General features: G+C 37.9%; 1 protein-coding gene across 6 annotated transcripts in view; it reads left to right on the forward strand.

The window, feature by feature from the left end:
- Positions 1-14,369, forward strand: part of LOC107656066 (TBL1X receptor 1) — a 74,614-nt gene that overhangs the window by 48,898 nt on the left and 11,347 nt on the right. For 4 of the 6 annotated variants that reach the window (XM_016443740.1, XM_016443743.1, XM_016443741.1 and 1 more), the window contains 2 exons: positions 13,469-13,571; positions 13,970-14,115. In XM_016443740.1, coding sequence (XP_016299226.1) covers positions 13,514-13,571; positions 13,970-14,115 — 204 coding nt within the window. In that variant the 5' untranslated portion in view covers positions 13,469-13,513. The remainder of the gene's footprint in view (positions 1-13,468; positions 13,572-13,969; positions 14,116-14,369) is intronic. The other 2 variants (XM_016443742.1, XM_016443744.1) reach the window with 1 other exon arrangement.

Below are 14,369 nucleotides of genomic sequence, written 5' to 3' on the forward strand. Positions count from 1 at the left end.
CTGCCTTATAGATAACCTTAAGACTAACATATTGATACTAACACCCAAAAAACTTTCATTTTGATTTCATGGGGACTCTCAAAAATTTAATTTCTGTCATTATTTGCTCACTCACGTTGTCCCAAACCTGTATTAATTTCTTTCTTGTGCTGAACGAAAAAAAAAAAAAGATATTTTGAAGAATATGGGTTACCAAACGGTCTTATTTTTTTAATAGACTCTTTTCACATTTCCGGGTTTCTATAGTAAATCTATAGTGGTGAATGGGAGACTACCACAAATATATATATAGACATGATAGCAGACGTTTTGTACTTGTGCTACAACTTTTTGGCCTGTGCTACAAAATGTTCAACTTCTAGCACCAGTGCTATGTGCAAAAAAGGTTAACGTACAGCCCTGAAGTGCATTGTATCAAATTATTAATTTAAATGTAAGTACATGGTGGTTAAGGCCACCTAATATAAAGTGGAAAGAGAATGATGAGCTATTCATCAAAGTGTTTAGGTGTCTGTCCTAAATCAGAACTACCTTGAATCATACACAGAGCCTGGCGCCCTTGTGCACATTCAAAATTACTGTAATTAACTTCCATAAAGGTCAAGGGGTCATAACACATCCTGAACAGCACAGCATTTTTTATAGCGTATAATGTGATCATATACTACCTTCAGACTTCCTACTCAGAATCATGATGGCATTAAAATGTTTTAGGGTATAGTAATAAGCATGTATTTGGCAATTTCATATTATTTGCTTGCTTTCTTCACTTTCTGGTGAGCAGTATTAGCAGTTATATTTTTGCCTTCATCAAAAATAGTTCCAAAACAATCCGAAGCAGGATAAATCATTGCATGTCTCAGAGCAATACGGAGTGATACAGACTTAGCCAATCAAATTAAAAGGCCTACTGCTGCTCATTTATTTTGTAAAAATGTAGTGTTTTGAAGTCAGTGTTCGCTACAAAAACACAATTATAACCGGTACCAATTAGCTTTAGTCATGATTCATTAACTGATACACCCCAAACCCAGAAAGCAGAGTTTCCCACTGATAATTACAGCATTGTAGTAGTGTTAAGGTGTAGGCAACCATTATTGTATGCACAAGATTGTCATCAGATCACAAACTTAGATGGTGCTTAGGATGTAATTTATAAATGTAACAATCTGCTATTTATAATAGGCCAAAGGTGACAGCTTTATCCCGAGTTGCCTTTATTGGTAACTGTTACGTTTTGAGAGCAGACAAAAGCTTCTTAATGTAATTGCTAATGCAAATGCAGTCAAATAAGAACAATGAATGAGTCTGTGTGTACTGGCGCTCTAGCTATAGTAAGTGATTTTGGCAGGTGGTGATATGATGTAACCCTTCTGAACAGCTCCAGCGAGATCATGTTCCAGCAGACCTTTAGGCAGTGCTTGTTCCAAATGTTCCAGAAACACCCCATCCTAAGTGTCTACATGTCTTAAAAAAACACACCAGCAGCAGAATCGGGTTGAAGGGTAGATACTTCTATAGTTCCTTTATCGCTGTGTAGATAAGATGCCTCCCCTGTTAACCGGGTCTCCACAGACCTTGAATATGTTACTCATTAGTCATTTCTGCTGTCTGAGTTGCATTATAGTGAGTTCCTGGAAACGCTGTCAGTGCACTCAGTTCATATGGAGATGATTAACTCTCGTAACTGACCGGGAGTGGTTAAACCAATCTGCTATTGATTATTGGCTCTGAGCTCCAGCATTGATTATGGTAATTTCTTTGCCTGGTCAGTTATCACATGCTGGATACTCTAGGTATGCCAGATAAAGCAACAAATTTGAGGTTACATTATTGCAATTCTGACAATAACCGTGTGAATCACACACACACACACACACACACACACAAGTCCAGATCATATGTCACCCCAATGTCAAAAGAGGGAAAAATGATTTATTACTTTGGATTACTTTATACACTTTTTTTTTTTTTTGCCAAGAATGCATTAAATTGATCAAAAGTGACATTAAAGACATTTATAATATTACAAAAATATTTCCTTTTCAACTTTGTTTTCATCCCCCAAAATAAAGGTTTCCACAAAAATATGAAGCAATAAAACTGTTTTCAATATTGTTTAAAAAAAAAAAAAAAGAAATGCTGCTGAAAATTCAGCTTTGCCATCACAGTAATAAATTACATTTTCAAATGTGTTAAAATAGAAAACAATTATTTCAAATTGCAATATTTCATTTACTGTTTCTACTGTATTTTTGATCAAATAAATGCAACCTTGGTAAGAAAAAGCTAATTAGTTCAAAGCATTACGAAAAAAATCCCACCGACCCCAAACCTTTGAATGCTAGTATAATGCACAAAGAAATTTAAGCTCGTTTCGGATTATTCTTTTTGTGACATTTATTTATATAAATAATAAGCACATTTAATCACATTTCTTCTTAAATACTCACCATATGTCTCTAATCCTTTATTTTTTACAGTAATGAGTTTTCTTGTTTTAAAGAACTGAGGGAGAAATATTAATGCCAAGTTCTGTCATGAAACTCTAGATGGCGCCAGCTGATGGGTCCTTAACGCAACTGATGATATTCCAGCCTTAAACTAATTGGCACAAGCTGACTGGTTCATGTTGCATACGCAGCCAATGAGCTTGCTGCTTTACATTTAAATGGCTGGTTAGCATTCACTAGAGCATTTCGCGGTGTGCTTTCAGAGTTCCTTCCACCTCCCCAGCTCCACCTGTATAGATCTGCTTGCTTAGTCTTAAATACTCACAGCAACTTCCCCAGCTTAAATAGTCTTAAATACTCACAGCACCGTATTGGCGTATGTATTAGCAGTAGCAAGTTCCTGCACTTGATTTGCAGCAGCAATAATCTACAACAGCAATAACCAACAGCACCAGCAATTTAGGAGCAGCAGCATAGCAGATATATTCCGCCAAGACCAAATACTGTACATTAACATTGTCTTATCCATTACCATGCTAAAATCTTCTGAGAGTTGTCATGATAGAAATAACAATTATTAAAATAAATGTTTTCTTATTTCTTTTGTCTTTGTGGCGAAATATGTTCTGGACAGGTTTTGTGAGATTCAAGCCTTGAGGTGCTGCAATGCATTCTGCTTTTCACTTAGCTCATAACGCATTTGTCCTTTGACACACTTCAATGCCTCACCTTTGGTCCAACATGGTGTTGAATTTAGTGATTCATACTACAGAAAGACTGTGTAGGTTGTAGGGTCAGCTTCAGCTGCTTTACTCATAGTTTAGCTCTGTAGCTGCTGGCAATCAGGCCGCATTTATTGTCACTCGTTAACAGAGGCAAATAAGTTCATTAAACACGCTCAGCACGTCTGTGTCTGTGCTGCAGCACATGAAATCAGCTCCAGGATCATTCAGTTACAGCAGGGCTCTACAGTGCGACCATTTCAGTCACATTTGCGACTGAAAACTACTGCGTGCGACTATGAAAAAATATTTAGGAGCACCAGTGCGACAGACCAGATCTTCATCATGTTTGTGATTGTGATCGCTGAGGGGAGCTTCAAAGGTTTCTACGTGTTTTTGCAGCGTTGAGTAATGTATCTAGGCATGGGCCGGTATGAGATTCTGACGGTATGATAACCTTACGTTATGCTCTTCGCTGCACACAACTGACGGAGTCCTGCACTTTCCGTCCTTGACGACACGTAAAAAAACTGCGCATACCGCAGGTACGGTATAACGGGAAATTTTAGTGGTTTTGAAACCGTGACTTTTCCAAACCGCGGTATACCCTGAAACCGATTATCGTCCCATGCCTAAATGTATCACAGACATATCTCATGAATACTTTCATAAGCAAAGTGTAGACGGTGTAAATAAAAGATTCATTGTGCAGTGTAGAGAGCTTCGTTGATTATAAATGTGAGATCGCGATGAGCTAAGATGAGTGACAGCTTTTAATGATTTTTAAGGGAGTTTGTAAATGTGAATTCATGATTACCCATTCATAAATACTGTCCGTTGCTTCATTCCTGAATGAATCAGCCGTTCGAATGAATCAACTGAATGAATGATTCAGTGATAAAATCAGTGACTTGTCGCCACCTGCTGGCGGATATAGTTTCATTTTTAAAGTATATTTTCAGTTCTTTAAATCATTTAATATTTCTATATTCAACATTTTTTAAAACATTAATCTTAACATGAATTTATGGATTTAATTGCACTCATGCCACCTCTGATCCTCATTAAATGTCTGAAAATACACCTACATACCACTTTTGTGTTCTTCTGTGCCACCTCTGTACAAATTAATTTTAATACTGATTTCATTTGATTAGTAACGTATTCTTCTTATTCTACTTCTTATTCTGTGGTTTTAATAAGAATTTTTAAAAGGCTTATAAAATATAATTTTTTTAAAATTTGACAAAAGATTACATACTTTTAATAAAGTTAGAAAAATGCCATTACAAAGGTAAAAACAAAATTCCACTGTAAATCACTTTGAGTCAAATATCACCTCGTAATGGGAAGGCTAATTTTTTATCAAATTTTGGATTATTGATTAGAAGATGCTCCTAAATTTTTGACACTGCTCCTAAATTTTTTAAGTTAGGAGCACAAGTGCTCCTAAAAAGAAAAATAAGCGTAGAGCCCTGTACAGGATGGTAACATTTTTCACATAGATTCAAAAACAACATGCTGTTGACTTGTTGATTAATTAAGCAACCACAAAGGACTAATTAATGATGTAGGTATGCTAATTAGCATAAAAATTGTTGAAACAAATCTGTCAATATTGATAATTCTCACATTCTAGAAAGGAGCTGTTTTATTTTGGTAACCCTTTTAAAACTGTTGTTTTTCTAAATGAATGCTTAGAGTTCTGAAAGTGCCGGAGGAGGGCAAAAACATTATGCAATCCCCATGGTCCTCCAGGAATCCAGGCAGTTTAGATCTTGTCCTCATGTTACCTCCCATTCTTGTTGCCCTCTGTCAAGTCCTGGTTTGGAGCAGCGGCGTCGCCTCCCTTTCCAGCGACTCCCACCTGTGCGCCAAAGATAAAATCGTTGATCTGAGAGTCAACATTTCATTACAAAAATGCTGTGAACAGCCACCTCAGACAGAAAAGTGACAGCCGCGCTCACCCAGAAGCAATGTCACAACATATGCAGATAACGTTCCCTGTCTCTGATATGTCCTTCTATTATATCAGCCACAAACTTGACTTTTCAAAAGTTGCCATGTGGTGTTTACTTTAAGCTGTTGGGCTCAGGATTTGACAGCTTCAAGGATTTAAAATTAGCTTTAAAAAATTAGCCATGCAACAGCATAAAAATTGAGGTTTCAAAATGTTATTTGTCAAAAGATGCAAGCTGTTTGTTTGTAAATTAAATGCCATCAGATCCACCTTAATCTTTGTGATATTTTTGTGATATTGACTTAGTTTTCAGTGTGTAAAATGTAATTTCTTGTTTATTTATTTGGACTTTGTTTTAAAATATGACTTATACATGATAGATCTGCAATCAACTTTACTTTTGGTTGTGAAAGAGAGCCAACTTTCAAGCGTTCAATACATGTGCAAAGCAGCGTGTCTGTAAATGTGCAATTTTGTGGCATTTTCATACTGATTTGTTTGCTAGCTTCAGTTACAAACCATAGTAGCAAATTGTTTCTGGTATGAGAGTGTTGAATTTAATTAGCTTTAAACAGTTTTTTAATCGTTTTCAAGTGAGCCATTGCGAACAATCTCAGAAAATATAATATATTAAAAAACATTAATCAAGGATTTTTCAAAACAAAAAATGTGTTTATTTAAAAGTAATACATTTCAACACCATGATGTTTATTGTGGTTTTGAACAAGGCTGACTGCTTACTTAAACACTGTGGGAAATGCAGGTGGCTTTAAAGGCTTTAGAGTCTTTTGTCCTTTGCAGAATGACTTTGATCCAACTTTTGTTGGAGCCGAAACAAGACGGTTTAATGATCCCATAGTGCCTGTGGTTATGCGCTTTATAGGAGATGGGCTGGACGTTAAAATACATTCTCCTGTGTGCAGAGATTACTATATTTAAGCTATCCATAGGCTGACATACTGAAGAGTGTAAACAGACACTGATGAATCCAGATCCTAAAGTAGGTCAAGTGAGGTGACACGTTAATCTCGCTGGTCCAATTTGATTTTATTTTTCGCCCTTCGGAGAGTAGGTTGCATCACAAGCAGTTTAGTCCAGCATCTGTCTTAATCGCTTGTGACAGCATTCGCTAGCGCGTGGCATCTAATAAGCAAAGGTCATTGTTCCTGCGGGATTGATTGGGCTGCTTTGCCTTTGAACTCGACCTGATTGTTAGATGCTGACGGAGGGATGCGAGCCATATGCTGATTTCTCCAAAAGCATCTGGTGGAAATGGTGTTGACATAATTGCCTTGAAAAGAGGAAGAAAAATGGTACTGTCTGGATGTGGGGTGACGGTAGCACGTCTGCTTCAGATCTGCTCTGTTACGTGCTGTGACATTGCTTCGGTTTACAAGTAGCCAAGTGTTTCATGAAGAGCAGTTAGAGGAATGTAATATAAAATTTCAATTATAATTTTATGAAATTATTATATTGTACCTGGGTGTGTGTTTGGGGGAAAAAAAAAAAAATATATATATTGCATTACAATGTTAATGTATTTGGTCTTGGCGGAATAGATCTGCTACGCTGCTGCTGCGGCAGAGCAAGTACAGTGACTTGCTACTGCCAATACATCCACAACATGCTGCTGTGAGCATGTAAGAAATACTATTGCTGCACATACAACATGAATAACCCCATAGCATACATGATCACCCTGTAGCAGATCTATACATGTGGAGCTGGGGAAGGTGGAGGGTTTCTGGAGTGTGCTGCAAACTGCTACTACTAACATTAGCTAAGTATTTGAATGTTGAGCAGCGAGCTCATTTGCTACCGATACAGGAGAGAAACAATCAGCTGTGACATGATGATGTCGTCATAATGTCATACTGAGTTAGATCTATCGGACTGCGCCATCTAGTTTCATGCCAGAACTTTGTATTTCTGTCATGACATCTCTCGGAGTGATCGTTTCATATCATCATATTCATCATCATATATATGTATATATATATGTATGTATATATGTATATGTACATACAATGTAATTTTCTCACACACACACACACACACACACACACAAGATAATAATAATAATAATAATAGCATTGTTTTTTTTTATTAATAAAGCAGTGTTTTATTAATTGCTTTACTATTGCAATACGTGGTTGCATATTTAAAGGGGTCATATGATGTTGCTAAAAAGACATTATTTTGTGTATTTGGTGAAATTAAATGTGTTTATGTGGTTTAAGGTTCAAAAAACACATTATTTTCCGCACGGCAGCCTTGAGTGAGCGGAGGCCGGCGTGCTGAGTGAGCAACGGCCGGTGGGCTTGAGAACGGCGTGGCCGGCGGATTCGACGAAGGAGATATTAAGTATATTATATTTATATAATTATATATTAATATTTACATTGTTGTTAATATCAACATAATTGTAATATTTTGTATTAATTTTTTGTGATGATTATACTGTAAATATGAAGCAACGTTTACTTGATGCACAGTACTTTATGGCTACATACCATTTTGTATAATTAATTTGTAAATGCAATTTCTAATATTAATAATTTCTAATAATGGTTTTAATATTTATGTTGCTGTTATGTTTTTATTTAATGAAGGCATTAATATTTTATCATATTAAATATATGCATATTCTAAATATGTTATTGGGATGGTGAAATAAATATAAATATATTTAAATCTTTATCTCAACTGCTGACACTTTAGAATCAACTATAACGTAAAAGCAACTATAAGCAAAGGTGTTCACTGTAGTGCTTTTAAAACATTGCTCTGCGCTTTTCTGACCAGCCTGACACCACAGCATGGGCTCCAGCAATAATCTGAGTTTGGGGCAGGACTATATCTTGTTCCTTTTTTTTCTCTCCCACATCTACAGGTGCATCTCAATAAATTAGAATGTCATGGAAAAGTACATTTATTTCAGTAATTCAACTCAAACTGTGAAACTCGTGTATTAAATAAATTCAATGCACACAGACTGAAGTAGTTTAAGTCTTTGGTTCTTTTAATTGTGATGATTTTGGCTCACATTTAACAAAAACCCACCAATTCACTATCTCAACAAATTAGAATACTTCATAAGACCAATAAAAAACATTTTTAGTGAATTGTAACTTTTCCACGACATTCTAATTTATTGAGATGTACCTGTACTTAAATATGCTGTGGTTGTGTGAATTTTAGGAGTAATAATTTACATTACGCTTAGAAAGCTGTTTATTGCTTGGAAAGCAGGTCAAACATAATCTCCACAATTCATGGCACTCTTGAGACAGATTTTAGTGCTTAGGCTTTTGGGATATTTTCTTTTGTGCTTAATTGGTGGAAGAGGAACACTGACTGTGAAGAGTGTCTTGAGGAATTTGCGTCCAACAGTCAGCGTTACACAAGAACACAAGCTCTCCAAGCTTCTCATTGTTCACTGAGCCCCTCAGAGGTTTGAGAGGATCAAGTTCACTGTTGTCAAGGGAGTCATGTGAAAAGCCCAGAGTACCACTGCCAAACACACACACACCGAAAGATGTAATCAGCCTCTTCTAAATAGTTAGGTGTGTAGTTTTTCAATGCTAAAATACTTTCTCCTCCCAGTTCAATGAGACTACTGTTAAGTCAGTCAGCTGCATGTTGACATAAAGAAGAGTGTAAACACTGTGGCTTTGTGGTGCTTTCAAAATATTGCTGTTTGCATCATCAACTCGACATTCTTAAGGCTGATTTATACTTCTGCGCTGGACATACACCGTAGCCTCTACGCCGTAGGCTGTGTGTCGGTTTTCATTTATACTTCTGCGTAGTGCTGGGCGATATACCGGTTCATACAGAATACCGGTGTTTATTTTTGTTATGATATTAATTTTTAAAATACCGCAATACCGGTATTTCACTTAAACATCGTTCGGAACGCGACACTGTTTGAAAGGGGTCCCTTTTCACTGTTGCATTGTAGTGAGGGAATAGCTGTATGTGTTACTAAGCGTGAAAGTTCCGAAACTGAAGCTGTAGAACTAATAGAACGTGATGACACAGAAGAACTCATCAATCACAATATCCACATTGACCGCCACATAGTGTTGTCAAAAGACCCGGTATTTCGGTACCAAGTCAGTACTAAAAAAAATGAAAACGTTACGGTACCAGGTTTTTTTAAGTACCGGTGGTACCGAAATACCGGGTCAACCCGGTTCTTGATGCGCTATCCGAAAGCTAGCCTCTTCCAGTGTTGCCAAGTCCGCGGTTTTCCCGCGGAATTGGGCTTCTTTAACACTGTTGTCGCCAGTTGGAAGATTTCGCCAGTGCTGTCCCGCGAACGCGAGGTCTGACTTTCCCGGAGAAGTGTCACCTCTCTCGGTGTCTATTCTGTGCAGTGGGGGTGGTTTAGTTTGTTACTCAGACGCAGGCAGTGCGCTGCATTAGACAAAAAAGTAATATAGCCAAAACAACCGCATAGCCGCTCTTTAGTGTAGATGCATGTTGATTTTATCAGACGATGCCGCGATTATAAATGAGAGTGACTCCTGGCTAACATGTATTAAAAGGGGTCGTGTTTAGTCACTATTTAGTGTGGTATTTTTTGACAATATTCACTCATGACAGTAAAATAGGGCATTCTAAGTAAATATACTGCAGTATTTCCTCTCTCAATCAGTAGAAAATATGGTTAACACCCAGTCATGCATGAAAAAAAAATACCGTCATGTACCGTGAAACCGGTATAATTTTGAAAAATACCGTGATATAAATTTTTGGTCATACCCTCCAGCACTACTTCTGCGTCGTTGTCCGCGTCGACGTGCAGAACAACTGTTTGTCGCGGACAACAAAGTGATGTAATGCTACGTTTTGTAATAAATAAGACACTTATTCTTTGCTTTGTTTTATTTTAAATAAGAAGGTGTAACATTAAAATATATTAAAGTGCAATAAACACACACAAAACTCCAATACATACAGAGGGGGAGGGGTACTAGCAGACCAATCACAGCTCTTGCGGTCCGCATAGATTTGACGTGCTGTGACATTTTTGGAAAGGTGCATGTCAGGCTACGCTGTAGCCTGCGCGTACTACTCAAAACCTAAGGCGTAGCTTCGGCGCAGAAGTATAAATCAGCCTTAAGTCTTTAAAAATAAGATTGAAATAGTTCAGGCTGTAAAATGTCACGTGGTCTGACTATCTACACTCTTAAAAATAAAGGTGCTTCACGATGCCATAGAAGAACCTTTTTGTCTAAATGGTTCCATAGAGAACCTTTAACATCTGAAGAACCTTTCTGTTTCACAAAAGGTTTTTTGTGGCGAAAGAAGGTTCTTCAGATTACAAAAAGGTAAGAAAGAGATGGTTCTTTAAAGAACCTTTGACTGAATGGTTATTTGTGGACCCAAAAATGGTTCTTCTATGGCATCGCTTGAAGAACCTTTTGAAGCACCTTTATTTTTAAGAGTGTAAAGCACAATATTTAGCAGACCAATCACAGCCCTTGCGGTCCTGACACAGAATAGCGTACGCAGTTTGCGTTCAGCGGATATTGTCCAAAATGGCGCTACGGTGATGCGGAGAGACACAGAGGAGACAAATTGTTGAATAACTACCACCAGCATCAGCCACCTCTTCATCTCATCGGAGACATGCAGCACTAAACAGTCTCTCGCTGTCGGAGCTTCGTGCTTGTAATGATTTCTGCATCTTTCTCTGATAGTTTTAAATACTTTCACACTGCCGACATGTTTGCTGCATTAGTGCGTGCCTCTATTTGATCGCGCTAGTCATTGTTCGGTACATATTATTTGGCCTTTTTGCTTATTCGGCCGGACACTGAAAGAGATTTTTTTTTGCAATTTTCGGCCAAATAATTTCGGTTGCCGAATATTCGGTGCATCCCTAAAATGTTCATTTTGGGGTGGATTAACCCTTTAATGTTTGGTTACAAAACCACCACTGGCTCTGCACCCCTTTACCTAAATTCATTACTTCAGACTTATGTGCCCTTTAGAAGCTTGCATTCTGCGAGTGAACGTCGCTTTATTGTGCCACCCCAAAGAGGCACAAAATCACTTTCACTGACTTTTAAATAAATATATATATATTTATAAATATTTACATTTATTTTAAGTATTTAGAATGATATTAATGTTAACTATTTATTATTATTATTATTATTATTATTATTTATGTTTAAACATTTTTGGGAGTTAAGATGTGTGCAAAATATTGTTCTTCAAAAAAAAAAAAAAATATATATATACATAAAATCTTTTTTCTTGAAAATGTTAGATGAGTACAAAACATTTACTTGGTTACACTACCTGATAATGGATTTTTAAATTTTTTTTATTTTATATTAAAACCGAAATATTAAAGCGTTAAGGCAGAATTCACTTTTTTTTCTTTTCTCGAAGATACTCTTATTTGCAACTTGAACGCATTTAATCAGTCTGGAGCTGCAGGAAAATTACTTCATCACCATTTATGATTTGCAGACTCCCTTCTGCATGGCCTTCGTTGACATTATTGCTATAAACTGGCCTGTTATCAGTCCGTAACTCGATAGCCATCCATTACACCTTTCACCCAAACCAGTTATATAGCATTTCCTCTCAGACTTCCCCCTCAGCCTTGAAGAACACAGAACAAACTCCCTCACCCCAAGAGCATGCACTCCACTGTTACGCAACCCACGCCGCCTTTGATTATACAATGAAGATCACGCTACACCAAGCATCCTCCAGTGCACCAAAATGTCATCCAAGGCAGAGAACGTATCGTGAAATGTGCATTCCTGAAGGCGATTTACGAGGCGCAGATGGCGATATATCTCATGGAGGTCCGTGACCCGTTTCAATGAAAGCTCTTTCTGTGTCACGTCTACAAGGGAATTTCCCCACCTGTGGTTTCTTTACTTGAACTAATGTTGCCGACTTTAAATGCCTGGAGTTCCCTGCTCTGTTTTACAGGCTAGGTGGTCCTGAAGAGCAGGGGTGATTCATTGGAAGGTAGCGTTCCTCCTCAGTATCGACTCAGCCACTCGATAATATAGATGAGCACTCTGCACTGTTGCAGGGATTTAATTTGGCTATGCTGAGATAAAACGCATTGATCCAGTGGCACTGTTCTACCTGATTTGATTGGACGCCACCGTATCTCTGTTATCTGATTGGCCTCGACACACTGCCTTTTGATGATGTTCCTATTTGCATGCTTTTGCATATTTTATGAAGGGAACACAAGATGGGCAACTCTAATGTTCGAGAAGTTCAGCCAGCTAATTGAGCCTTCATCAGCAGGCTAAACGTTACTCAAATACAAGCTGTAGTCAGTTAAGAAGGGAGCAGGTAGGTGTTACGTCACACAACGGCACTGTCTACAAATAGAACGAAATCCCATTGCTCAAAAAAAACGATTCGTGAGCAAGAACCCGAGGAGGCGAAGAAAACCATCCCTCTTGCAAGCAAACCACATCCTATGACTGTAAACGCAGAGCGATGGGGGAACACTTTCCACTTCACTTCTCTGTATAAATGAGGATGTGATCTGGAATGGCGGACACCGAGGTCATGAGGAAATGGGTCACTTTTCAGAATTAGCCCACTTGTGGTTATGCAGCATTTCGATGTGGAACTGAAAATATGTTTGTGCTCGGTGACGCTTTCTGGAGGAAGTCCAATGCTGAGTGGACGTCTTGAAATTGTGGCGTAATATAGAGCGAAAATGAAATATTATTTGGATAAACAACCCTAAACTGTATTTAAACAAATGATCTTGAGAATGTAATGTGTTGCTTGTCTGCTTTAAATCGCAATTTAACCAGTATTTAGAGAGTGTCAAATCTAGGTCAGGTTTAATTTCAAGTAAATGTTCCTGCGCTAAAAACATTCAACACATCTGTTAGCGCTAACGGACATTTTGGCTGCTCTGTAAAGCCAAAGTCACAATTAATCCAAGTGTCAAACTCAAGTAAACAGAAGTATTTTGTAGTAGCCCTCATGTAAACATTTTCAGTGGCAGATGCTTTTACTGCTCTGTAGTCTTGGTGCAACAGCGCCCCCCCCCCAGTCCAATGGCCACTTTTGGTACTACAACTTGTTATTCAGCCATGCAGGTCTGTGAAGCCCTTGGTAACCTCTGGCAGCGTAGTAGACACTCAGGTTCGGGCTGACAAAGAGAGCTTTTACCCCCTTATTGCACTGTAAAAGAGGCTTTTTATACACGCTATGAGTGGAAGGCAGAGAGCCTTGCAATATCCATATCTTTTCCGATGTCGTTTTTACCGTATATTCTTTGAGCTGGATTTTTGATATTGTTTTTGTCCTTTCTCTCTCAGGCTAGTGTCCTGTGTGCTGACCTCATGGTGTAAGCAGGTGTGAAGATGAGTATTAGCAGCGATGAGGTCAATTTCCTGGTGTATAGATACCTGCAGGAGTCAGGTAGGTGCTGCTTAATTCAAAACAGCCCAAATCAACACTCCAAAACTGTAACTGTTACACAGCTTTTGCTTATTAACAGCGATGGTTGATAATGACCGTTAATATCCAAAAAGGACCAAAAAAACCACAGTCTACATGTCTTCTGAATCCACATGAAAAAATGCCTATTAGAATATTATTTTCACTCTTTATTGCAAATAACTCACAGATATGTAAGCATATCTGTCAGTAATATCTAGTATCAGCGTTGATTACAGTAAAACACTAGGACTGTTCACAGTTAGGGTGTTCTTTGAGGGAGCACACACACACACGATACCCTCCATGTAGCTGTGAGCTTGGAGAGAAAGTTGATCCAGCAAGCGTCACACTAAAGTGTTTATCATTCCCTCTGGCAGGGTTTTCCCACTCGGCCTTCACATTCGGCATTGAGAGCCACATCAGTCAGTCTAACATCAACGGCGCCCTAGTGCCCCCTGCTGCCTTGATCTCCATCATCCAGAAGGGCCTGCAGTACGTGGAAGCCGAAGTCAGCATCAATGAGGTGAGAGCACAGCTTTATTTACAAAATCAATCAAGGTGCCGATACTTATCTGCAGCAAGGATTTTTAAAATTAACAATCACATTTGCATATTTAATACTTACTATTAGAATAATTTTTAGATTGATCTTAATTTAGTTGAATCTCACAAAACATGATATATTTTATGATTATTGTAATTGTGCATATATATATATATATATATATATATATATATAATGTGGGATGCCAATTTACACCGCAACTCGTTGGCTGA

This window comes from Sinocyclocheilus anshuiensis, unplaced genomic scaffold, assembly GCF_001515605.1.
Source record: "Sinocyclocheilus anshuiensis isolate Anshui unplaced genomic scaffold, SAMN03320099.WGS_v1.1 scaffold51, whole genome shotgun sequence".
Taxonomy (NCBI): Eukaryota; Metazoa; Chordata; class Actinopteri; order Cypriniformes; family Cyprinidae; genus Sinocyclocheilus; species Sinocyclocheilus anshuiensis.